The 24,645-nt window shown below is 40.6% G+C and overlaps 4 protein-coding genes across 7 annotated transcripts; 3 read left to right on the forward strand and 1 right to left on the reverse strand.

The window, feature by feature from the left end:
- Positions 1-470: 470 nt before the first annotated feature.
- Positions 471-4,800, reverse strand: RB195_000659 (uncharacterized protein; the record flags this gene model as incomplete). Of its 2 annotated transcripts, none has more annotated exons than XM_064197125.1 (8): positions 471-597; positions 1,717-1,798; positions 1,869-2,033; positions 2,776-2,880; positions 2,945-3,085; positions 3,271-3,334; positions 3,635-3,751; positions 4,747-4,800. In XM_064197125.1, 8 exons carry the CDS (start codon positions 4,798-4,800, stop codon positions 471-473), a joined length of 855 nt encoding a protein of 284 aa, XP_064053005.1. The 2 variants fall into 2 exon arrangements, with proteins under 2 accessions (XP_064053005.1, XP_064053006.1); XM_064197124.1 differs by having other exon boundaries at positions 3,148-3,334.
- A 650-nt stretch (positions 4,801-5,450) lies between these two features.
- Positions 5,451-5,762, forward strand: RB195_000660 (uncharacterized protein; the record flags this gene model as incomplete). Its single annotated transcript, XM_064197126.1, has 1 exon — positions 5,451-5,762. The coding sequence occupies one exon, from the start codon at positions 5,451-5,453 to the stop codon at positions 5,760-5,762; it is 312 nt and encodes a 103-aa protein (XP_064053007.1).
- A 134-nt stretch (positions 5,763-5,896) lies between these two features.
- Positions 5,897-6,148, forward strand: RB195_000661 (uncharacterized protein; the record flags this gene model as incomplete). Its single annotated transcript, XM_064197127.1, has 1 exon — positions 5,897-6,148. The coding sequence occupies one exon, from the start codon at positions 5,897-5,899 to the stop codon at positions 6,146-6,148; it is 252 nt and encodes an 83-aa protein (XP_064053008.1).
- RB195_000662 (uncharacterized protein) lies at positions 6,058-9,942 on the forward strand (the record flags this gene model as incomplete). Of its 3 annotated transcripts, XM_064197129.1 has the most annotated exons (10): positions 6,058-6,128; positions 6,268-6,325; positions 7,711-7,737; positions 7,958-8,027; positions 8,360-8,539; positions 8,604-8,723; positions 8,914-9,010; positions 9,352-9,495; positions 9,546-9,672; positions 9,733-9,942. In XM_064197129.1, the coding sequence occupies 10 exons, from the start codon at positions 6,058-6,060 to the stop codon at positions 9,940-9,942; spliced, it is 1,104 nt and encodes a 367-aa protein (XP_064053009.1). The 3 variants fall into 3 exon arrangements, with proteins under 3 accessions (XP_064053009.1, XP_064053010.1, XP_013305861.2); XM_064197128.1 differs by lacking the exon at positions 6,058-6,128 and having other exon boundaries at positions 6,269-6,325; XM_013450407.2 differs by lacking the exons at positions 6,058-6,128; positions 6,268-6,325 and having other exon boundaries at positions 7,727-7,737; positions 7,958-8,031.
- Positions 9,943-24,645: the final 14,703 nt, after the last annotated feature.

The raw sequence follows: 24,645 nt of genomic DNA on the forward strand, positions 1-24,645 counted from the left end.
ACATGCGTTGCGCATGTATAATACATTTCCGTATGTTATATCTCAGTATTACATTTTGGATACCTTACCTTTACTTTTTTAAAGTGTAGCTGAAGCTTTGCTGACTAGTTCATACTCGAATTGTTTGAAATTTACTAACTTTATTAATACTACTGCAATACAACATCTAATAGATGCTCATTTACAAAGCTTTATAAGAGACCTAACAATGTGTAGAACTGTCTGTGATTCATAATTCGTCGCCTGTTAGGGAATTCATACTTAGCAACGATTCAAACAGATCTTATCGATTCCACTTGAAAACGTGTACCTCGTTGAACAACGACGTTTAATAAATATCTATACCTGTACCCTGTTATATCAAACAACCAATGATGAATCCATTAACAAAAGTACATCTAAAACCCCGCACTGAAGCATCACAGCACTCTTAAACAGCAGTATTCTATAATTGTGGCTTGGACGGATGATCACTTCCCTTTGTCAGCTCCTTCGCCAGCGTGGTCTGATTCGTCCTCTGACTGAACTTCAGAATCATCAGAACACTCGCTTTCCTCACTGTCCTCATCATCAACCTCTCCTCCGCCATAGTGGCCGCTGAAATCTCCGGATTAACTACTAAAAACTTGCAACTTGACCAATCGTTAAGAAAATCGTCAACGCTTTATTTGGTTAAAGGGGACGTTTGCCAAAATTTCCAAGATTCGGACCAAAACGTAAAAAAAGGTAGAAGGTCAACAGTTTCGCGATGAAATTGGTTCAAAGAACAAATCTGAACTAAATCTGGAGAGGTGGCGTATTATCAATTCAATTTTCAGGTACAAACATCGCATTTATGTGTGATTCAACTTATTTTTCAATTATTGGGATGCGTCAACGCGTTCTACCGTAACTCGCAATCGTTGGAGTTTTGGAACCCGTGTTCGCCCCTATAATGACTTGTTGGAGCCAGCTGATGATCAACTTAGTGTTTTTATCCTCTCAAACAAGTCTGGCACCAATTTAACGACCCCGGAGGGAATAAAGGATTGGATTGCTTTGCACTAGGGCGGTTTCGAACTATCGATCGTACAACCCCACCGAACCTCTTACCGACTGCGCTACACCTGGCCATTCAAAAGATACAGAGTTTCTAAATTTCGAATTTCATGTTCCTATGCCAAGGAAGTACGTAGAACTGTGAATAAACAAAATGAAGACACAGTTCAAGAATGAAGAATAGCGAAAGGAACGTCTAGTACAAGGAAATAGGAATATAAATTGAAAAAAAAACGTGGTAATGAAGACTTCATCGTCGTTGTTCTTTAAACGTAGAGAAAAAGTTGAACAAAGAATTGAGTAGATGTGAACATTGTGGGTTGGTTCTCTTTGCACCAATTAGGAAAGGAAATGGCGGACCTAAAGTTTCGCCGCCATCTGTTGAACTCGATGGTTTTTTCAGCGCTAAATTACGCAGCGGAGACGTGGATCGACACAGGTAGGCCGGTTATACTGGGAATGGAACAGTTACGAGGTTGGTACACTAAGAGAATATAATTGAATCCCAAGAGGTTCAAAACGGTTCCGGGAAAACAGATCGTCAGAGTTGATGTTTGGCAGAAGGAACAGAACAATTAAGTCCCCAGCTCGGCTCTAGGATCTGGACCGTCTCAAACTCAACGTAACTTGCGGAATTTCCGAATTTTCTAGGTATGACTGCCAAGTAAACAACCATACCTCCAAACTTGTCCGCCTTCATAGTTATCTTCATCCTCCTCATAATCTGGACGATGTTGTCTTCCATATTCATGTCGCCGAACTGTAGCACACAAATGAGGATAATTATGCAAATTAGCCATACTTCCACAATCACTACGCAAAATACGGACCTGATACGCTGTAATCCTTGGTTTCTTTGGTCGGGCAGTTGCACTTCGGACATGGTATTTCCTTCGCCTTCGTGGCGACCACTCCTTTACGTCGAACGTGCTCCTCACAGAAGCAGATTTTACATCGCATACAAGTGTAGGTGCCAAGTCGATTGCAAGACATACCTGAAGTATTACTAATGTTGGTCTTACAGAGGAAAATAATAAAGAACTGAATATGCAAATTATTGTAGGTAGCAACATTTTACATGCATTTACTGAACCCTCACTTCCCAACCAACAGCTCCCTCTCTCCTCTTCTTAAAATTTCTACAAGATTTTTGAAGAATTTTGGGCCACAAAATAATGCATCTGTATGTACGCAGGTATTTTTTTGTCTGTCTGATTTGAGTGATACCGTGATTAAGAAGGATATCCCATCAGTAAACGCTTGAGCCCATAGCAACATCCTTAATTTCAAAGTGAAGTCAGCGCCAAATTACTCCATCCGATGCTTCTTGTGGCAGGGTAACACTGCAGAGGGAAGAGAGAGTATGTCAAGCAAAAAAGCATGTGCCACGATGGACACATCGTTCTCATCCCACTGAAAACTCTTGAGGGATGGGGTAAAGGGTAGTTGTGTAGTGAGACACTCAAGCGTGGTCTTATTTCTGGAAGTACATAACTAAATTAGTCGAGCCCCTAAAAGCTAAGCATGAGTCCTAGAGGATCTACGACATGTATGTTATATTAAGAGAAAAAGGGAGACCGAGCTTTCGTAAGTAAGAGTTGAGTGAACCCCGTCCCTAGCAACAACATCTTCCCCGAGGCATGTAGAAAGACTCATTTTATAGTTCTTTGTTTTATTTTCTAAATTTATTTTTTAGGACATAGTCAAACTGAAGTAATTATTAACAGGTGAACTCACATTTGTAATTTTCGCTATACACTTGTTGGCAGCTGGCTTGGTGTTCAAATTGGTCGTCCTCACATAAGAAATTCATACAATAGCTGCAGTTGAATATACGACCTCCTTTAAAAAAAAAACGGCTTATGACTCTTAGCTGATTTAACCTCCAATTTTACAAAAATCTCACCATGATCCCAAACGCCACGTTTGCACTCGACACACTCGGCATCTCTTAGTGGGCATGTGCATGCGTGTGTGGTAAGGCACTTTCTGCCATGACATACGAAAGCTTCACAGAAATCGCAAATAGCGCCTACCATCCCTAGTCCTAAAATAGTGGAAAACATATTTCAAATCCGATTCTCTTCATGACAAATCTTTCGCAAGGACTCCCAAATAACAAGTACAATAACAACTTATCTGTAGTGAATTTGCCCGCGTGCTTCACGACGCAGTCTCCAGTCTTTGCCATGCATTTTTGTTTCCCGCACTGCGCACAAATAGGCAGTTTACTTATAGACGAACAGAAGTAGCAAAACGCCCGCGATCTTTGGTCTCGTAAACATTGATCGCATTGCTGGAATTAAATCACAAAATTTATTGTATTTTTCAGTCACGAAAATTTTTCAGTGCTAAAAACGAAGGGAAATTATTGTCGCAGCCGGATGCGTCCAACCAAACTGCAGCGAGACGACCGCGGGAAAGACGGGCACCTGCTCCCTGCCTCTTTAGCACAACCCCGATCAACGGCGTCATTTTGTTGTACTAGTAGCCTGCTTGCAGCAGCATCCCTGCCTTTGCTGTAGAATTTTTTCATCAATTTCGTGTTGCTAGCTTCACTTCTCTCGTTTTCCATTTTTTAAAGATCAATACAAACCATTTGACCATTGCACGGGTGATCAGCAAGGCTGCGTTCACCACTTCTAATCTTCTTTTGAAGTTCCCTTTGCTTCTCGGCCTTTTTCCTCTGCCCTGTTTTCTTTTTCGGCATGTTCTGCAAACAACAAACCTATTCCATTAAATTAAGAACATAAACTTTTAAAATCGAGCAGACAGGTTGTTAAAACAGATGCAGATGTTTCTTTTATTTATTTATTTATTTACCAGAAGAGGTTTTTTCTAAGAATTAAACGATGGGTCACATATGTGGTAATATATAAATAATACAATAGTAAATAATAACAATAATATCATAATAATGTATAGTAGACAAATGACTAATAAATAAATAAATAAATATATGTACATATACCAAGAAATGTGAACACAAATATTTTACGCATCCTTAATACTAATACGGATCGCTACAGAAAATATCTTGAATGGAATTGTTTCCGAAGTTGTTACAAACAGTACGCGAGGAGAGATAAAAATTAAAAAGAATTTGGATTCCACATCCAAACATACATTTTAGAATTAGCTGCAATGTTCCATGCTAATTTGTTTAGGGACTCTAAACTTTTGATACATTATGAATCCTTTTTACGCCAATCATGGAAAGGCGCCTCCACAACTGTTTACCGCCTCATAGTGGCGTGAAGGTGACTCTGAGTGTCAAACTGCGATCCGCAGCAAAGGTACGTCCTCTGGCATGTGGCTCGCTGATCCGCATAGCTCAGGCGACGCGGCGACCTGTGGTGAACGCTAAGTTCGCAACGGCAGGGTTGCTGAGTATGGGGATAAGAGAGATCCACCTGGTACTCCAGTAAATACACTACGCGACATACGCATGACTCGTCATGGATACTGTCTCAGACTTTATACTTACAACGCGAGAACAGTATCTACAGACGCTGACCTACTCGGAGCAGCAGAGCGTATCAAATTTTACGTGATTGCTCTGCAAGAGACCAAGAGCAGGAAGAGCGACGTACGACAGATGAATGACGGTTCACGGGGTGAAGGTTCCGTCGCAAAATGTAGGCGGTGTTGGTTTTCTTGTGCACCCATATGACATCCATCTTATTGATTCTCACTAAATCCTGTCACCTCGTCTGGCCATTCTTCGCCTCCGCCCTGTGCCCCGAAAACGTTCGTCATCATCAGCTGCTGATGTTGGTAAGAAGCAGCTGTCCAAAAGTGAAGGAGGTCGGAACACCGGCTCCGACTATCGCATCTATGTACCAAAGTGAAGGAATTTCCTCCACCGGCCGTCAAAAAGTGAAGGGGGTCGGAACACCGGCTCTGATTATCACATCTGTCGAATAGCGTTTGGATGAAGCCCAGCCTCAAGAACAAGCTGGAGGGGTTCAACTGTTTGGATCACATCCAGACCGTGTCGAGGGTCATAGGGGTTTGCTGGAAATACCGTCCGCCTCTAGTTCTAACCTTCGTCTACTATGAGAAAGCCTTCGACAGCGTAGGAACGAATGCTATATTGTCAGCCTATACTGGTCGATCAAGGTGTGGACGCTTCGTATGTGAGGACATTAGCCAATTGCTACGATCGATGCACCACGAAGATACAGCTTTTCCACAACTCCTTCACCACACCCATTCGAAAGGTTGGTACGACAAGACGATACTATACCGTCGAGGCTGTTCACGGCTGCATTACAATAGATAATGAACTCACTTGCTTGGGAAGAAAGGGGGACACTTGTTGACGGAAGATTCCTCTCAAACCTTCGTTTTGCGGACAACATCGTTCTCTTGTTGAGAAGTACAAGTACAGCAGAGGCAATGCTCAAGGAATGAGGAAGGAACGAAGCATGGAAGAGAATACGATTGCAAATAAACCGAAAGAAGACATTGTCCATGAAGAACGTCTACGCCGAGGTAGGAGAAGAACTTCAAGACTCCCAAATCGTGTTCGACATACGTATACCTCGGACGTTCCGATATTTGTACCCGTCAGTGAAGCTAAGGACCAACTGATGGACCAAGATCTCCGTGCCTATCTGTTCGACTCAACAGTTCTTCGAGCGCTCTATTACGCAGCAGAGATGTTGGGAGACACCACTGCCACGTCTAGGATACTACTCACTACCCGCAGAAACCCTTGAGAGATGTCTTCTGAAGTTTATCCGGCGCACACAACACCCAGCCGGTTTTCGTAGCTCCGAGTTAAGAGGAATGTCCCTTCTTCAACCCAGCGGAATATATATCGAAAGCAAAGCATAGATGGGCCGGTCACATTATGAGAAGAATCGACGATATATGGACTAAAAGAACGCTAGATTGGATCACAAGAGAGGCTACATGTCCTCGAGGGAGGCCGACGACGAGACAGGGTGATGTGTTCGCTGCACCGATGGATCAGCAGAGGGGTCAGCTGGATACGGCCGAAGGACCTCGCCAATGCCGCTCACGAAACTTGAGGACATCATGGATGACAATGACGAGGAAACGGAACGAATGGAAAAGACGATGTGACCGGCACGTCCAATGAAGACGACCCATCAAAGTATTTAAGTATAGAAAGGCGAATGGAAGATCGCGCATCATCATTAGGAAAGACAAGTACCTTCCATACAAATCAAAGATCTTCTAACAAAATCAAATTCCTAGGATGATTCCAGTACGAATTCAAGCGAATACAACATGGATATCAAAACAAATTGCGTTGGTAAGTTTGCACAAAGAAAAAGACCTGTGATTGTACTAAAATGTACTAAAAATTCCAATCAGAAAATAAGAAGGAAGTAATAAGAGTTGAAAGAAGAAAATAGATATACCAGTGTACTTTTTTTTTTTTATATATATATATATATATATATATATATATATATATATATATATATATATATATTTATATATATATATATATATATATATATATATATATATATATATATATAACCAATGTAGTATTCAAGAGCCAGGTATGTAATCTGGTCAAAACGACATGTAGCTCCCTGCACCTGCGCAAGCGGAGGAAGGAAAGCGCAGCAGGAGAAACAGTTAAAAACGATTCCAGTTTAGTAGGGATGCCAGGTGTTGAGGATGTAAGGCGCCCAGAACTTCGGAAATCGGAATCCTCACATCAAAAGAATACGAAAATGGAATGACAATGACACATGACCTGACTGCTAATCTAGTCTCTTTCCAGCATCAGCCTGGGGATTCATCAACGCCGTGCATTTTATCCATTATCTTTTGCTTTGTGTTTCGCCTCGATTTTTATAATTCGAAATAATTCGGTGAAGCTAACGATTACAATCCGAGAGGGACCCTTCCCTGCTGCAATAGGAATACAAAGATGAGGGTCCCATCTCGGTCGCACCCACAGCCGCACCATGCCACTTCTAGTGCAGTCGCTTACGCAGCTGCATCAGAAGTAACGTTGTTTTGACCAGACTATATTAATGGTCCAAGAAGCGAAGCCTTTTTTTCAAACACTAGTTAGCCTAAATGTAGTCTGACGCACTCACGTAGCTTACACTAAGCAGTTTAGAGCCCAGAAGTATGAGTTCAAACAAAAAATAAGGAATAAGTTAAGCGATTTATGGAGTTCCGATCTCAGAAATTCAAGACTTGAAAAGTCCAACAGAACTCGAAAACCGAACAACAGAAATGGCCTAGGAATTCGACGGTTGGAACTCGGAACTCCAACAAAATAGGGACGAGTGGTAAGGCATCGTTGAACTGCTGTAGGACTTCTTACTACCTGCGTTGGTTCGAACTGAAGAAGAGAAACGTGTAATTTTTAACACTGACTGTTAGAGAAGATATATACAAGTGTTATTTTGCACAAGAAACCTCGCAATAAGATCAAAAGCAAGAATTTCACGGATAGGCAAGGAACGGAGGAACTGCTGCTCCGAAAACAAACACGGATTATATGCGCGGTGTACGCAACCACGACATTTTTAGACAAAACCAACGACACGGCACCGAAGTGCAGCCGATTCCATGGTGACTAGTGGTGGCTTCCTCTCTCTTTGGAACGTTAAGATTGTTTACGGAGTGACAGTCAAGAAAACCTTCTAGATGAAGTCCTAATGTAAACAGTGCCTCCGTCGTAGCCATGTACTCAAGGTAAGTATTTCAAATGTTCCTTTGCTTCGTGCATGGTTCCTGCTTCGTTGCTTGGACGTTTTATGAACAAGCAATCAGTGGATCATTTTGCTTTTGTTTACTCTTGCTATTTCTCCTTCAGAGGAGAGGATTCTTGTTTCCACTTCCCATTTTTATTGAAGTCGACTGAGTTTAGATGTGTAACAAAATCACTTTTTTGTCTTCATGACCATTGCTTCAGGTTCTTATCAACATTCGTATCCCCAAATGGACCTTTGCCGACTTCACGCAAGCTTTGGACATCTCCGATAGTTGGTTTTTTTCTGTCATATTTTCCTTCTTTTTTCACATCTGCATACGTGTATATATATATTGTATTTTTGCTTGCTCAAAGAGATGTTGCTCAAAGCTTATATCTTGGGCTGCCCGCAGAGTTTAGAGTCGCCCGAGCGATTTGACTATTCACAACACTATTCACAGCGCTCAATAACCACCAAAACCGCAGAACCGCGCTACGCTGAACTCTGCGGGCAGCCTTAGTCGTTCTGCTAAAAGCCTGTAAGGAGAAGTGTCTTTTCTTTGAATATATGCAGGATTTCATACACTTTAAATTATCCCGAACTCAGTTGGTATTTTTTGGCAGTGAAAACACCACCATGCGGTCAAGTAAGGACGACAGGTTCTCTAAGAGATAAGTATGCACCAATTGAGGACTTTCGGTTCCCGTGGCCTTTTCCTGCAAATCCATCTCTACTCTACAAAATAAGGTCGTACCTCACTATTGGATTCGTTTCATCGCTATCAAAGCTGCTTTTTCTTGGAGGTGAGGGGGTTGTTCCACCATTTCTACATTTCTTTTCTCATCTTTACTTGATTCCCATATTTAGGTGCGAATAAGCTGCGTATCCACAATAGGGAAAGATTTTTGAATGCCTGGCGTGATAGGTCTCGACCACTAATAACTGTATCGAATCATAGATGCAATATTGACGATCCACTGATGTGGGGTGAGTGTGATCATAACCTATAACAACCATTTTATATCATTCAGTTTTTATATCAGTTTTTAATACTTTTCAATGAAGGAACCTCTTAGCTCGCTTGTTATGCTATTGTTTCTTTCCGATTTCTTACGTTCGTATTCGGCTTAAGATAAACAAAAATGTGTTCAGAAAATACAATTTTGTTTATCTTAAGCCTTTATTACGGCTCGAGAGATGTGCAAAAACATTGATCGGCATCGCTACACCCTGGCTGCTCACAATATTTGCTTCTCGAAGAAATGGCACACAACGTGAGTTTTCTTCCTGCTTAATGCAAACTTAATTTAATGTGATTGGTTGAGTGGTGTTGTCGCAGTCTAGATAATCCATAAAATATACGTATATTCTGATTCTGAAGCAATGCATCTGCTTACGTGATAATGCACCAGCTATGATTCTGAATTACCATTTACAATTGCAAGGACTAAAGAGTTAACTACAAGTACTCTTAATGTCAGAACTTCGCGTAATTGTCTGCGCAGTTAGGAATCGCCAACGCATTTGATACTTTTCTTAAAATGGGTGCGCTTCACCCCAAAAAGATAGGCATAGATTGATTTTTCCTTTTGGTAGCAAAAGTATTTGTATTCAGGTTTTTTGCACTAGGTCGCTGTGTTCCATGTGTTCGAGGCTGCGGAGTTTACCAGAAAGGAATGGATTTTTGCGTGGAGAAACTGAATGAAAATGGTTGGGTCCACATGTTCCCAGAAGGCCGTGTAACAGAAGAACCTCTTCGGTAAATGATCTCCTGATCCGAATATCACTTCGACGAATGCTTTCTTTCAGATTCAAATGGGGTGTTGGGCGACTTGTCATGGATTCGATTAACCCGCCGCTGATTCTTCCCGTTTGGTGCACCAACATGTCTAGCGTTTGGCCTGCTCACCCACCGTACTATCCGCGTTTTGGTCATGTGCGTTTTATGAAAGTGTTGAGGACAAAACATCTTTTATCTAAAGCGTATTCTTTGTAGAATGTCGACATCCACTTTGGCAAGCTGTTGGACACACGACCTTTCGTGGATGAGTTGTCATCGAAAAAGAATTGGAGCGAACTAAAGAGAAGAAAGTTCATCACAGACGCTATACAGACGGAGTTGTATGAATTGGGTGAAGAAGTAGGCAACTTACCTCATGGAACTGCCTTACGGATCCTTCAAGACAACAAAAATGACACTTTATGAGAGTTTGTGCTTCATCTATGTAACGATAACCAGGAACATTATGACGGGAAAATCATTGTGAGAAGATATTTCTACATGAGCGATTGAAGTGCTAGAGAACGTGTTGTTCAGTTTAATCTTGAAAGTAGTGTCAGGATAATTTCGATATTGGAGGTCGGATACAGATGTTGGATTATTCGATCGATAATTAGGTTCGGAGCGTAATTTATCGAAACGGAAACTCGAAAGAATCTCACAAATCTAGAAATAGTATGGTTGAGAAACATCAGACTGATCAGCTTATCCGAGGGAGTAACTTTACAATTATGGCATTGAAAACAGCGCTCAATAGGAGTCATGCAGTTTGGAGAGTTGTTTTTTCGGATAAACCGATCAGTTGTGTGTTCTTGATCCATTATTCCCCCATGCGTGGGAGGTGCTTCACATTTTCATTGTTGCACTTACGGATCTGCTACTGCCTGAACCCCTTCTGCCAGTAGAAGGATCCCAACATCGGAAATTTCTCCAGACGTTGCCTGTAAAAACTGTTTTCTTTTTTCATTTCTATTTGGCGTTTGAACATTTGTTTCAGTGTTTTTTTTTTGTTTTACATCCATCATTGTGTATTTGCTCTTTTTTGTTCAGGTTTTTATTGCTAACAGTGAGAGCGCTTTCATTTCTCATGATTTACGCCTCTAATGTATCCGTCGTTATTTTGTACACTTAAAAAGTTCATATTATATTGCTCAATTTAGCACTATGACGTTCTGTTTGAGGCTAATATTTGGAGATTTTGTTAAACACTCAGAGATAAATTGTTTCTGTGTGATGTGAACTTTGTTTTAAGCAAAACCGAATTCTATAGGCTGTCCGCAGAGTTCAGAGCCGCGCGATTTGGTGGAAGTTCAAGCGGCACTACTTAGAGCGATTCAAATTTTAATGCCTGAGGGATGGAGGGACTGTTGATTGTGTAACATCTTTGGTCTGACATACCAATTTGCAATCGATGAGAAACCAAGATTCTAACATATGCAATTATCCTTGTGTAAGTGCACCGTTTATTTGATGTTTTCGACTGTGGTCTAGCCGGAGCTACATTAATCCTTTGCATTTGATCCTGCAGCGCGAAATTCGGTGACAACGCAAGTGCTCGTTAACGCAATGCGGTACGGAGATCAGCTGATTTTGACCAGACTCTAACTTCTACAACTTTATGAAACGATTAAAAGATTGGGTCACTCATGACTTTGATTTCCCAGGCTCGAAGAGAATTGATGAAAATAAAGGGAGTGTAACTCAGAATTAAAAGAGTTCTGCTTTTCTCAACTATAAAAAATGGAGAAACTATTGAATTATGATTTATTGAATGATCAAAAATTTCACAAACTCGGCCTCTGCCTTCCGAAACAGGTAAAAGCCTCACACCGCATCACTCCCAACTGTTTGTCCCGTCACGTTTCATTTTTTTTTCAAAAGTTTGGTTCTCATTGAATATATTACATAGGACATTACGTACGAACATCCAATGTCATGATAAATGACATTGGCGATTTATAATACAGGCCAAACCTTTGCGCTTCTTCACTCTTTCATCGATAACTCCTACGTTATTTATTGATTGCTAGACTAGTTCACTTTCCAGAATTAATTTCTATTCGCATGCTTATTGTTGTAAGTGCACTACTTCGTTTTTCCATAGTCCAGCGAATATTCAAGAATAGTCGCCTTTCACTTCACTACGAGGTGTATCAACCTTCACACCTCACATCTGCTATGAGTTAATGCCTTTTTCAACAACCTTCAATCGTCTATATACTCTAAAATAAATCTACTGCCAGTGCTATATCATTAACACCGTAATGATGAGCCCATTAGTCGGTAATAAATATAGTGGAGTCAAAACGACATGGAACACGTACGCAATTGCGTACGCGGCTTCTCTCGAGGCGATGCGGTGTAGCGTAGCGGCTAGGAGCGTAGTGGAACCCTTGCTGGCACCATCCATCGCTGCAGTTTGTGACGGTCCCACCACGGTCCCAACTGCTGCCTCCACCGCGCCGTTACGAGCGTGTACGCAAATGCACCGCAACTACACTCGTGATTCACGTCGTTTTGATTCGACTCTAAGTTCAACCGGATGAGTGCAGTGTGTCGGCCGCAACGCACGTAATTTCTCTTTCACATACGCCCTCTTCCCTCTGTCCATACTAGTCGATTTCGCACCGGCTTCACCTCACCGCTGGTTGAAAGTATTTGGAGAGATGTGCATATATGAGATCACATTTGTGAACTCCACTGCTCCCTCCGCACCTCAAATTCTTTGGAAAGAAGTCCTGTCCACGTGAATCTTGAGCCATCTCACATAAATAAGTGGAACTTCTGCGAACAATTTTTTCTGAACAAATGGATCAGAACCATTCCCGTTCATCAGACCAACGAACACACGGAACCTCAATTTTCTCGTTTGATATAAATGTCAATCAAATGTAGTTTCCATTGTGCCTCACAAATCAATATCTTGAGAAATCTCCTCGGCAATCGACAAGAACAAATCGGCGTTTCTGCCTTCAAAAAATAACAATCGAGGTGTTCGAGACGGTGAAAAAGCATAGCAACTGTTCGCTTCTGTTAACTTAACTGCAAATACTCTTTGCTTTGCACTTTGTCATTTAGGATGGCAGGATGTTACGAGAACTGCGTTGTTCTTCTTTCGATAATTCGCCGTTACACTGTAAGACCATAGATTTCCTTCTTATAAGACCGAATAATGGGAGAAGAATGAACCCAGTCTGGTTTAGCTCATTCCGAACGTGACGGTTTTTATCTGGCATTGCTGTTGTTTATAGCCAGAAACATCACGAGTGACGTGTTCATAGTAGTTACAGTCATCAAAACTAAAACTTCTACGCAGATTTTTTGGGGCAGAGGAAAGCCACTCGAGCCTCTGTGCACGGGTATGAGAATCTGGGAATTCAACATACTTGAAATCTTGCATAGTCAGTTAATGAATGTCTTGCATAGTCACCCTCATGTAACACCTGGACAACCATCCAAGGATTAGATGGCTAAAATTACTTGGAAATACCACATCATCGACGCATCTGGCAAAAACGTAAGTTCTGTAAGGTTTCTGGTGAGTTATCCACTCTCTGAATCTCGATTTCCTCGGTTCGAACAGCGAGTCCTTTGCAGGTGAGTTTCTCCGCTACGCTCGCATGGGACTGACAGAGTCAAAACCGTGGTCAGGCCCTTACTGGTTTGACCATTTAGGCAACCCCTCACCAATAGGTCGCCAGTCGCGTTAATCCAACATTCTATTGCAATCCAAACTTGTTCACTAATATTTGCTTTAATCCGACGATGCCGTAAGAATGGAAAGGCAACAAACAAAGTATGTACTGTAAATGTGGACCGGAGAACAGGCAGAGAGATCCACTGGGTTTTTATTATCATGTAACAGCATAGTAAAAGGCGAAGAGGAGAGGAACAAATAGGAAGGGTACAGCGAAAAAACTCTAAAAAACTGATATTGCAGAAGAAGACTGATGCTCTCCTCGTCGAATTCTCGTTTCTCGGGGCTCTTTTTACTCAATCATGAGATCCCTCTTTTCTGCGCGTTGTATTTCGAAAACCCCATCGACCCTGTCATTTTTTGACATCTTCTTTGACGAATAAAGGACTAAGGATAAAGTCTGCGATAGAGGTTTGTTTCACTAATATAAGCGTTCATCACACTCAATTACCTCTCGCAGTCCAGAAAAAGACGTGTAAAGCAGCCTTTATTTCGGTAGTGTGTGTGTTTCTGACGATTCAACTTAAAACAGCATACCACGAATCGAGGGTGGTACGGATTTCAGGTGGAGTATCCGTATAGGGGGTCATAGATTATGGAGAGGAGGTCGTTCCGCTCATCTCTCCCTGAATCACTGCAAGCAGCTAACCCCCGAATGCTGCTTTGTACGATGCCTTCTATTGCAGCGCGCCACTCTTGCACGCGTCGCGTTCTTTACTGTCTATCGGAGCAGTCCGAATTGATTTTCGACGAATCGCAGGGCGGAGGCGGCGCAAGAGGTGGAGCGTCGCAATACATGGCGTTCTAAAAACAGCATTCTGGAGGCGGCTGTTTGCAGTGATGCAGGGAGAGGTGAGCGGAACTACCCCCGTCTTCATAATCTACGGCCCCGTACGGATGGAGTATTCGGATACTCCATCTGAAATCCGCACCACCTCAGATTCGTGGTATGCTGCCTTTAAAAGCATCACCCACGAATCTGGGGTGATACGGATTTCAGGTGGGTTATGCCTATATGGGATCGTAGATTGTGGGGAAGAGGGTGATTTCGTTCATCTCTTTCTAATCGTCTTGTGTGTTCTGAAAAAGCAGAGTCGAAAATTGGCCAAGGAATAAACGACGAATGTGAAATTTGCCATGATAGAAGCTAAGAAATTCCTACTCTTAGTAATAGAAGAAGCAAATTTGCTGGAATATTGTTGAGATACTTTCACTTTTATTCTTTTCTATCTTTATTCTACAGCCTATAAAATATCTTTAAATACGGATTGAAACACGTAATACAACAAAAAAAGAGGAGGGAAGTGTATAGGTAAAACTGCAGAAGGACGGCGAAAAAAACAAAAACTAAAAAAATCAACGTTTTTTTTAGGACAGTTTGAAAATGGGACGATGCAGGTTCGACACCTCACTGAGTCAATGTTTTTGCAAGTGTTAGATATTTCAAAACACTTCTAATAGATGAAGAATTCAATTATTCGTAGTGTTCACCTGTTTGAAAGTGGATCAAATAGAATTCTGATTATGGCGAAAAAAGCTCAGATTCTGTGTACATCGTTATGTCTGGGGGATCGCAAATAACTTCGTGATGAGAGGACCAAAAGAAAAAATTTAGGTAATTTTACAGAGACGAGGGTTTGCCCTACAAAACAATCACACCGTTGCTTTTTCCCACTCCTTTTTTGAATTTAAATGGGAAGAACGGCGAAGCCATAGAAATCTCTTAGGTGGCATCTGATGAAGATAATTTTCGGCTACAACATAATGGAAGTTGATTCGTCTCGCTCTAGGTTACTCCGATCCATTAGGCTTTGTTCAAGATCAGGCACTTTTCGGGGCGCGAGCAAAAATTGGGATTTTTGCAAGTCTTCTCATTCCAGAAAAAAAAACGGGGAAAAAGAATTCGAAAAATCACTCATATATTCGGATAGAGGGACTGAGGGTTCACACCCGAAGTTTCTCCTTTCTGGGCCGAGCGGTTCTCTTAAACTTTGGTCAAACTTTGGATTGAAAGAATGCAGAAAAAACTCGAAAAATCCAAATTTTTTCCATCTGAATTCCAAAAAAACTAGGACTAGGAGGTCGCAAGAGATAGCTGAATGATTATTTTTCAGGCGTTACCTTCCTCCATAAAAAGCCACCCGAAGAATTTCTCCTTCTCTCTTTCTTTCGTCCCCTCACCACTTTTGAATAAATCCACTTTTAATTTTTAATGAGGAGAGCTACTTTTAATTGAATTATTCATATTTTGGGAGAAGTTTCATGTTTCTATCTCTTTTGCAAAAGTTCGCCTCAGTGGGGTGACAAACTTGCGCTGTCTCATTGTCAGCACGTTGTACCTCTTCAAAACAAAATATTAATCCTTCCATGTTACTGTCTTACGCCTGAAACTTAATATAAAATTTTGCAGCAATATGTAATGTTCTCTGATCTATGTAATTATTTAACACTACGCAGTATTTTGTCGTGGTTATCATGCTACTCTCCATTCACTACTGCCCACCACACACTCCCTTACGACTCTCGATGGAAAAATCCCAACACACGCTTGATCCTGGCTTTTAGGCTTCCAGACAGAAGCTTAGGAAGCTAATACAAATTTTGGCAAAAACAAGAATTGGAGAATTAGGGTAATTTTGGTAAATAATTTAATTTCTAGGTCAATCAACTCAGTTTAGTGGCTCAAACCTCAAGAAACCTGGTTAAGTTGGATTACAGCACTTTTGGGGCGATCCCGAGCATCTCCTTTTTGCCCCGCAAGAGACGAAACGAGCCTGCAATGTTGAAAGCTCGGTCACTACCTCTGTCATCGGCGACTGTTCCCATATGAGTGCATGTGCAACTCCTCACCTCTTTCTCCTTGAAACAATTACGTACCAAAGAGATACAGTAAGGAGAGAATTCTGTGTGGGACACGCTTTCGAACATTCTTCTAATTCGTCGGCTAATTATATGCAACGACAGAAACAACTTTTTGTTTGTGGAATCAAAACAAATTCGAAAAGAAAAAATTGGGAGAATTCTTGTCACGAAGAAATACGACAAAAAAAACCGTCTAACTTTGTAAATACCTGCTCATTCCGCATCACATTACTGTATTTTACTACCTTACCGTATTTTATAGGTATACGACCGCTGTAACCCATCAATGGAAATGTTGCTCGAAGTTTATTCGTAATACCTATGTGTAGCGTACTATACCCATTGCACAATCTGCCGGGAAATTGCCGGATTGTCCGAAGGATTCGCATAAAATTCCACCTGTGACATAAACATAAAACGTTCGGCGATATATACTTCGCGTGCAATCTGCTTCTAATAATTTTCACTATATTTTTGCGGGTATACATCACAGAGGCGGGCAGGCGAAGTCAAAGGAGGTTCGTCCAGCGATATAGTCGATTGTTCGAAAGCGAATTGGAAAAGGCTAAGCTAGCGTTTTATCTGTTCCATGGTCAAGAAAATGCTGGAAGATTTGTCTTAGAAAATAAGAACAGTAACCAGAAAATAAAAACACTGACTTGCTACATTGGAAAGCCCTTGCAAATCATTGCATAAACAGTGCATGACTCCGTAAACCTTTACAATTTGAAATCAAAGTTGCATCACGAAGAGATTGATCAACGCCAAGCAAGCAAGCACTCTATCATTTTACACAGACATTCAACGCATGTACAGACATGACACCGTGCTTATCGTATCCGAGTTTGCAGTTGAAAAGTTGTGCAGCAGTTGGCTGTTGAGAAAAAAATCCACATAAAGGCGTTCGCTATCCATCAGTACATTGTTCCAGATGCCTCAGGTGGCTGAGTGGAACACTTTTTCTCGTTTTCCTCGCCGTGCTCTCGCGCCTGCGTGTTTCATGTCTCGAGCTGGCGAATGGCAGCTGACTCCGGCGAATCTTCCGGCACAATCTCTCGCTAACGAGCTACGCGCGGAGCGACTTAGCTCGTGCTTGTTCTCGTAGATGTTCGTCCGCATCCTTTCTTATGCAAGCTGTCGGATTTTTAGGTGTTACCGGTAGAGATTGCTGCCAATAAAATCAAGCACCTCTTACCTTTGTATAGTTCTCGATATTACTACAATTATACACCAGTGGTGTTCTGCGGTTCTACCGAAGTACAAAAAACGAACGAACAGTTCTGCAGATGATACTTTCGCGCCCTGCTCTCACTGATTCCATTACACTAACACCGATTCTCTGTTTAGTGAACTCGTCTCCTTTTTTTTCATTCGTACGTATCCACTCCTCCTTCTCCTCCTCTACGTCAGTTTTCTCTCTGCTAACATCTTCAATCGTAACGTGAAAAGGCGTTCGCTGCTGAATTAGTTATTGTTGTCGAAAAATTATAAAGTAAATAATATGGAAACTGGGGATTGTTATTCGTTGCAATTCATTCCATGTTAAAAAAAAAACCCCGCTGGGCATGTGCTTGTGTGGTTTTCGCAGTTTTCGCAGATAATAAAAGAATTTCGGAGCTCTAGGCAGAACTGTGTGTCCGCAAGCAGATAATAATTTGGTGGATCAAAGAAAAACTTGGAAACACACATCATTTTCAATTTTTCGAAGAACAGCACTAAATTTAGTAGTTGGCCACGAAGGGGTAATCCACCCACGCACACAAGTACTACTGCCGGAGCGGATACCTGCTGTGCACTTTAGAATTTTAAAATCGAAAATAATTCAAGTGAAAGTGATTTTTACATATTTCAATTCTTGTGTGTTACCACAACAAAGTAAATAATAAATATAAATAGAATATATGTTACTCTTACATCTTGTTTATGCAGTTTTGTATTTTGAAAAGGGAAATACCCCGTTCTTGCAACTATACTATTCAGTAGCTCGGTTTTTAGGGGAAGTCCTCTGGGGTGAATCCATGGATCTGGTGCATCCCTAAACGATTCATCAATGTAACCAAACACTTGAGCACATCTTAACTATTCGTCGTTCATCGGTCTATAACCTAGTGAGAAAAGACTGGCCCCGAACTCTGCTTCTAAGTGGTTGCTCTTGAATTTCGCGCAGAAATGTGTGTACAGAAAGATTTCTTATCAAAACTGAAATCCGATAACAAGGAGCACTCGTCAACCGTTGCGAGCCTCTTGAAAGCGCTGACTACGAAGATCGAACGATCCCGTTGCGTCCGAGCGTCGGAACTATTCGGAACTTAACTGCAATATTATTCTACGCATGTTTTCTTCACGGATCAAACAGTTGATGAGCAACAAACAACAGAATCCAAAATACCATAAATCAAATCATCAATTCATCAGGATCACTGCCGTTCACCGATGTTTGAGGTGTTTCGATGGAGGAGGAACTTCGTTCACTTCTTGTGTTGAGGAAGTTTTTTTCCTTCTCATTAACTGAGTTTTCGTTCAGCTGATCCAGACTCCCCTTTTTGCTTCACTCTAACTGTCACTTTTAATCTGAAATAACGGTCACGCTACTTCTGCTATTCGTCATAGGTCTGGATAAGCTTTCAATGCACGTGGTATTATTCTCCAGAACATCTGGCCCGGGGTTTTTTTGCTGGGGAACGTGACGATGACGGGTAGTAGAGGAAGCAATTGTCGGTCACACTCTTGCTCTGAACTGTTCTCCGGGAAGCGATAAAATGCCTAACTTTTGAAGAACTTTTGGGATTTTTTTTCCTAAATGTGAAAAAACGAACCACAAGCCTAAGCTTCCTACTTCTTAGAAATATTCAATCATTCTCTTTTCATTTCTACTTTCTGTTCCTTTCTTCAACACCTCTTACTTAGAATTATTCCGTTTTTACACGATGTTGTGACATATGCTTGCATCGGCTCGAATTTCTTCATCTGGCGCCTGTCCTCAAGCACACAATATGCACAATTATTGTAACAAGATAACGATATCGTATATTGTAATTCTTTCATTTTTTTTTCAAGGATGAATCTAGAAAAATGTAAATTTTCAAGTTATCCAGAAAGTTGAATATTCAGTTGATCTTTTCGCTGCGCGTTCAAATTTCTAAAGGAACAGCTTCCTCTATTCTTTTATTCTCTTTTTTTTTCGTTTTCTAAGCAACAATAGCACTGTAGCAGATATGTACACTTGTTTTATCCGTACCGACAAAGAAGTATTTGAATGTTTACAGAATGTAGCTTTGCACCAAGAGGGAACTCTTTGAGACAGCAGCCACTTCGCATTTTGCGTTTTGCAACATATTTCATCCATCCTCATGCGATTTCCATGATTTTTCCATGCGTTTTATAACTATATGTCCAGATTTCTTCCCGTTGATTTATCGTTCAGGTGTTCATAAACATCTGAAACAAAGATGGATTCGCCTCGAAAACGAGAAAAAGAAAAATAATTGTTTGATTAGCTCGGAATCAATCAACATATGTGTCTCATCTCTTTTTTTTTGCAGAAGAGATGGTAAGCTCCCGTAAGCAGTCGATCGTTGAAGTTGCTGAACAACATTTCGACAAGAATACTATTATTCTCATAGTAAACCTGATGATTCTTACTGTACTTATGGGATTACTGTATATGGTCGCCACTTCTGCAATGGCAGCAGGAGCAAAAGACGAACACTAAACTATTAGGTATGTTTCGTCTGGGAAGTTCGAGAATAATTATAAATAGATTAGAGAAATTTCTAAGTGTTGTCGAAGAAAACAGGTATTGAATAAGAAATTGACTCTTGGGATACATTTGGGAATTTTCGGGATTAGCCTCAACTTAAAGCTGAAGATCTGATCGCCTAATGAGCCGATCGATAAGCATTCGCGAACAAGCGTGCATGTTTTGTGGCGCGCATGTGGGCACCTGACGCTGGATAAATCATTTGGGAGATGCTTGAAGGAAGTGTAGCTTCTTATTGCTTTGTGTTCTGTCTGGTAAACACCGAACTCCTCGGCTCGGCGTTCACGCATATCGGTTGTTGTTATGTGACAATAAAAAGCAGGGCACACACACACATAAACAACAAATAGAAATTTTGTTCATTTCTTTACAGCGTTAACAGCATAATTTTATCTTAGAATTCCATCACAGTACCGCCAATAATTATTGAACGATATGATTCATCACAAGGACCATTTTGAAAATATTTTGATGGTATAAATAGTTGTATAAGTTGTCAAGAAGTAACAAAAAAAAATGAAAAAACCATGTCATTCAGTAATTACTATGATAGAATTCAAAGATAAAATTACGCTTTTAGCGCTGTAAAAAAATATAATAGTAGAGAAATAGTAAATAGTAAAAAAAGAAAAAAACTATTTTGAAGATAGTCTGATGGCATAAATAACTGTAACTTAACGCTAAGTAGTGACGACATAAATAAATAGAATTAAGTCCCTTAAATGCTTAATGTTTTGTTTAAGAGCAGGCAATAACGGTTTATAACTTATCTATTATTGTAACTAATTTATGGCGACTTAAACAACATGAAAATCTGAAAAAAAAACCAATGTCTCAGGATCTGTGCACATCAATCCAGAAAAGTTCGTCAGCTCTTTTCTTACCGTACCACCGTAAAAGAATGTGGTGGGTAGTGGTTCGAATCTTTGCTTTCGGAAGAAAAAGGTCGGGAGCAACACTTTCCCATCAATCAATGTGATTTCACCAACTATGTACTTATTAATATTAAATATCATTATTATAATAACTATACTCGAATATTCCTATTATATTATGTTAATTTTCGTATTAAATCATTGAAGAGCTCTCTCAAGTGCACTTTTTACAACACGTTTCCCCGAGAACGTCGGGAAGATTTTTTTCTGGATTTTTTTTTTGGTGTTGAAGAAACTGAAGACATTTAGAACACTTACGAGAGACAAGGACATTTAGTACAATTACGATGCGGAAGGGCAGGGATTTTGCTCCCGAGAATTTGCATTTCATTTTTGAGAAAATACTTCGATTTGTTGACATATTAGAGAAAAACGATTATTCAAAAAAAAGGCTCTCAAAAAAAAAGACAAAAAAGATGGCGAAAGCTGAAGCACGAAGTTCTTCTGCTCAACGACTACTGCTTAGTCCATCTAAGAGAAAAAACAATAGAAAATCTCGATATCCAAGCTTTCTTTTCGGTTTTTTCCTCCTCATTTGTTTTTTTTTCTTATATCACTTGATGAAATTTATGACATGAGGAGTGCTCAGCTAGAAACACTGAGATTTATGTACTTTCCAAGGAGTCCAATTCATGAGTTCTTATCCTAGAACGCAAAGTGAACCAATATCCCGGAGATTCGAGAGAGATAAAAATGTTTTTTGCAAAGATTGTGGGTTCCAGGCAAACGTATGTCACGCGACTCTTTCGCTTTATCTCTCTCTCCTCTTTGCAAAATCCTTGCCACTATATACTTCATTTTTATTTCTACTTTGTGTGCATAAACATTATTATTGGGTTCTTTTTTATGTACAAAGAGCACTCAACGGTGTCTTTTTTCAAAAACTAACGAGCATTCTTGTTTGCCTCGTCAAAATATGAATGTACTTACCCAACAACATTTGTCGACAGCACATGTGCTCGTGATGCTGCGCTTGTATGATGACTTCACACTTAAATGTGATGACGTACACCGTCTCCGTGGTGAAGACTTTCTGCAAACTCACAGAGTACAGATCCTTCGTCGTAAAATGACCGGCTTACTGTCTACACAATTTCCCACTACCATCACTAGTGGATTTGACGGAAAAACAGACTCAATGGATCTTTAAAAAGGATAGAGTAATACTACAACTTTTGCAAAAGGTTTTTTCTTTAGTAAACAGATAAAGTGTGCATTCAATGATGGATGGTTCCTTCACATATGTACATACTTGCTTTTTTTTCAAATGTTCAAAATATGCTACTGACTTCCTGTAAAGTAAATGTAAATGTGCTGTAAAGTAATTCGACAACAAATGGTGTTTCACCTACAATTCGTTGAGGGATTCTTTTCTGGAGCAGAAATTCTGGAGGTTTCTTAGCACCTACTTCTTCATAGCTCGTCTCTTTGTAGAAATTCTAAATATCTTCTTTTTTTTTGGAAGAAGGCTCCTCGTAAAAGATATCTCACTCCGTTTCGCTGCAGAAAAAGAACTTCTGGAATGAGAAAAAAAAGCCAACAGAGTTTGCAGCAGGGCGAATAGCCATATCGTTGAGTCGATGATTGACGTGAGGACAGGTGACACGGACACGAACAGAGGAGGTCAATGCATCCAATCCGTGCGTTGAGAAAAGAATGCACTCGACGAATCTGTGGTGATATGGATTTCCGATGGCGAAGGACTATACGGGGTCGTAGATTGCAGAAACGGATGGGATCCCGCTCATTTCTCCTTAATCGCCGTAAAAAAAAACGGCGCAATAGGTGCACAAAGCTGGCGCGCTCCAATAGAACTCGTATTGGAGCACACCAGCCTTGTGCACGCGCCTCATCTTCCGAGCCGTTTGTTCACGGCGATTAGGAAGAAATAAGCGTTCTCCCTCCCGTTTCTGCAATCTTAGAGCCTGCATAGCCCTTAGCTAACGGAAATCCATACCACCCCAGATTCGTAGGGTAATGCCTTTAAGGACCGTCCATCCCGAAATTAACTGTTCTTGAGACCAATCCATGAATAGATGGGAGTAGGAGTACTGTTTAATACTATTAGCGTGATCACACCCAATTTCAGCTAGCAATTCAGAAAAGGCGTGAGAAACAACCATGGTTGCAGCAACGCTCTCTACGATGCAACTTGTTACGCGATAGAACGCAGGCAATTCTTTAAAAAAAACATATGCAAACAGTGTGGGGAAGCAGATAAGCAACATTTCGCATTATTTTTTGTCGTCTTCCGATGGTCTCAATAAAATTAATATATACTCAAATTAGTCGGAGTAGCTCCTCTACCTCTGCAATCGGGGATGCACTGTGAATTGGTGTCCATCTATTACCTGCAATAAGTTGCATCGTTGGGAACATGGGTGAAACCGAGGCCGTTTCACACGCTTTTTCTGGATTCTTCTTTCTCATCGTTTGTCCGGTTTTCTGATCATATGAAGCCATTCCTACCGATAAAAGAATGGGGAATTATGTCACTAATGAAGCTGATGCCTCTACTGTTTTTGAGAGCTCCCACTTCAAAATTTCCAGGCCTGGATTCCGTTGTCTTTTTCCAAAACAACATCCAGAACTGTATCCGATACATTTGTCTTTGGTAGGATAAATACGATGAAAATGAAACCATCCACCACTTTTTCTCCCAATCCTGCTATCCAGTACTGTTTGATTATTTTGCTGACGGAAAAACTTGAAAACGGCACTTCGCTGCGGGACCTAGCCGTCTGTTGCAGAAACACTCCCAGTGCTAAAACGTGTGGAAACGTATTTCGGGTGCGTGAACAAATTCCTGTTGGATAATAATCCGTCCAACCAAGGCATGTTTTTTCCCACTGGATTGCTTTTATCCAACTGGGAAAATTTCACTGAGCTCCTGTAACTTTGTCGGCTAAACGGTACCATCTCACCTCTGACTGTCTGTTGAATTCTTCCCCCATTTCCACTCCCTAAATTTTGGATTTAGCACAATTTCCATTTCAGCAAAAGATTAGGGGAAGCCACAACGAAATTCAAAATCCAAGTTGACCACCATTCTCTGTTTGTGATTTCTTCTTTGAAATACTGAACGGTAGCTACTACGCTCACAATCCCACAAGCTTTCGTTTTTTTCCTATCAACTCATATCAATTTTTTTTTATTTCCTTTTTCTCTATATATTATCATATAGTTATTCTTTATAGTATATCCACCCACTCTTCTCGCTCTTTCAGCTCCTTTACACAGCACGGTGCAAAATGTTTTTATCTTTTTTCATGTAAAAATAAAACTTCACTTCATAATTTTATTTCTAAACGATAACTTGGAAAGAGCGTTAATTTTGTTCTTTTTTATTTTTATTCTTTTTTTTTATTCTCATTTATTTCTCATACGTCTGCTTCAAGTTCCAGTAATCCCCAGGCGATTGCAGCTATGGACATTTTTTTTATGACAATAGAAGTCATGTAGCCTGAGACCGTGCAAGATATCCAATATATACCTCAAATTTGTCCAGGGCTACTGTTCTCAGCCAGGTGGCCGCGACGCGTCTGCCACAACGAAAAAGAGCTATCCCTCTTTTTTACGCTCACACCTCTCTATCTTACGCCTCATCCATTCAGGCACATCTGGAGCTGACTATGTACACACTGGTCATTTTCATCGGCTCTCTATGATCACTTGAAAAGAAAAAAAATGAAGAAAGAAATAGAAAATGAATAGAGGAAATAGAAATAGAGATTTAAAAAATGTCCTTTTTGCAATTGCAATGCAATCAGCTTTGCAAAGAAGAGAAATTCTGGAATTAAAATAGTGGTCCTGAACGAAAAATCGTAAAACAATGCATGTGGTTCAGACGATATCATCCCACAGCTTGAAAAACC

Source organism: Necator americanus, chromosome IV, assembly GCF_031761385.1.
Source record: "Necator americanus strain Aroian chromosome IV, whole genome shotgun sequence".
Classification (NCBI taxonomy): Eukaryota; Metazoa; Nematoda; class Chromadorea; order Rhabditida; family Ancylostomatidae; genus Necator; species Necator americanus.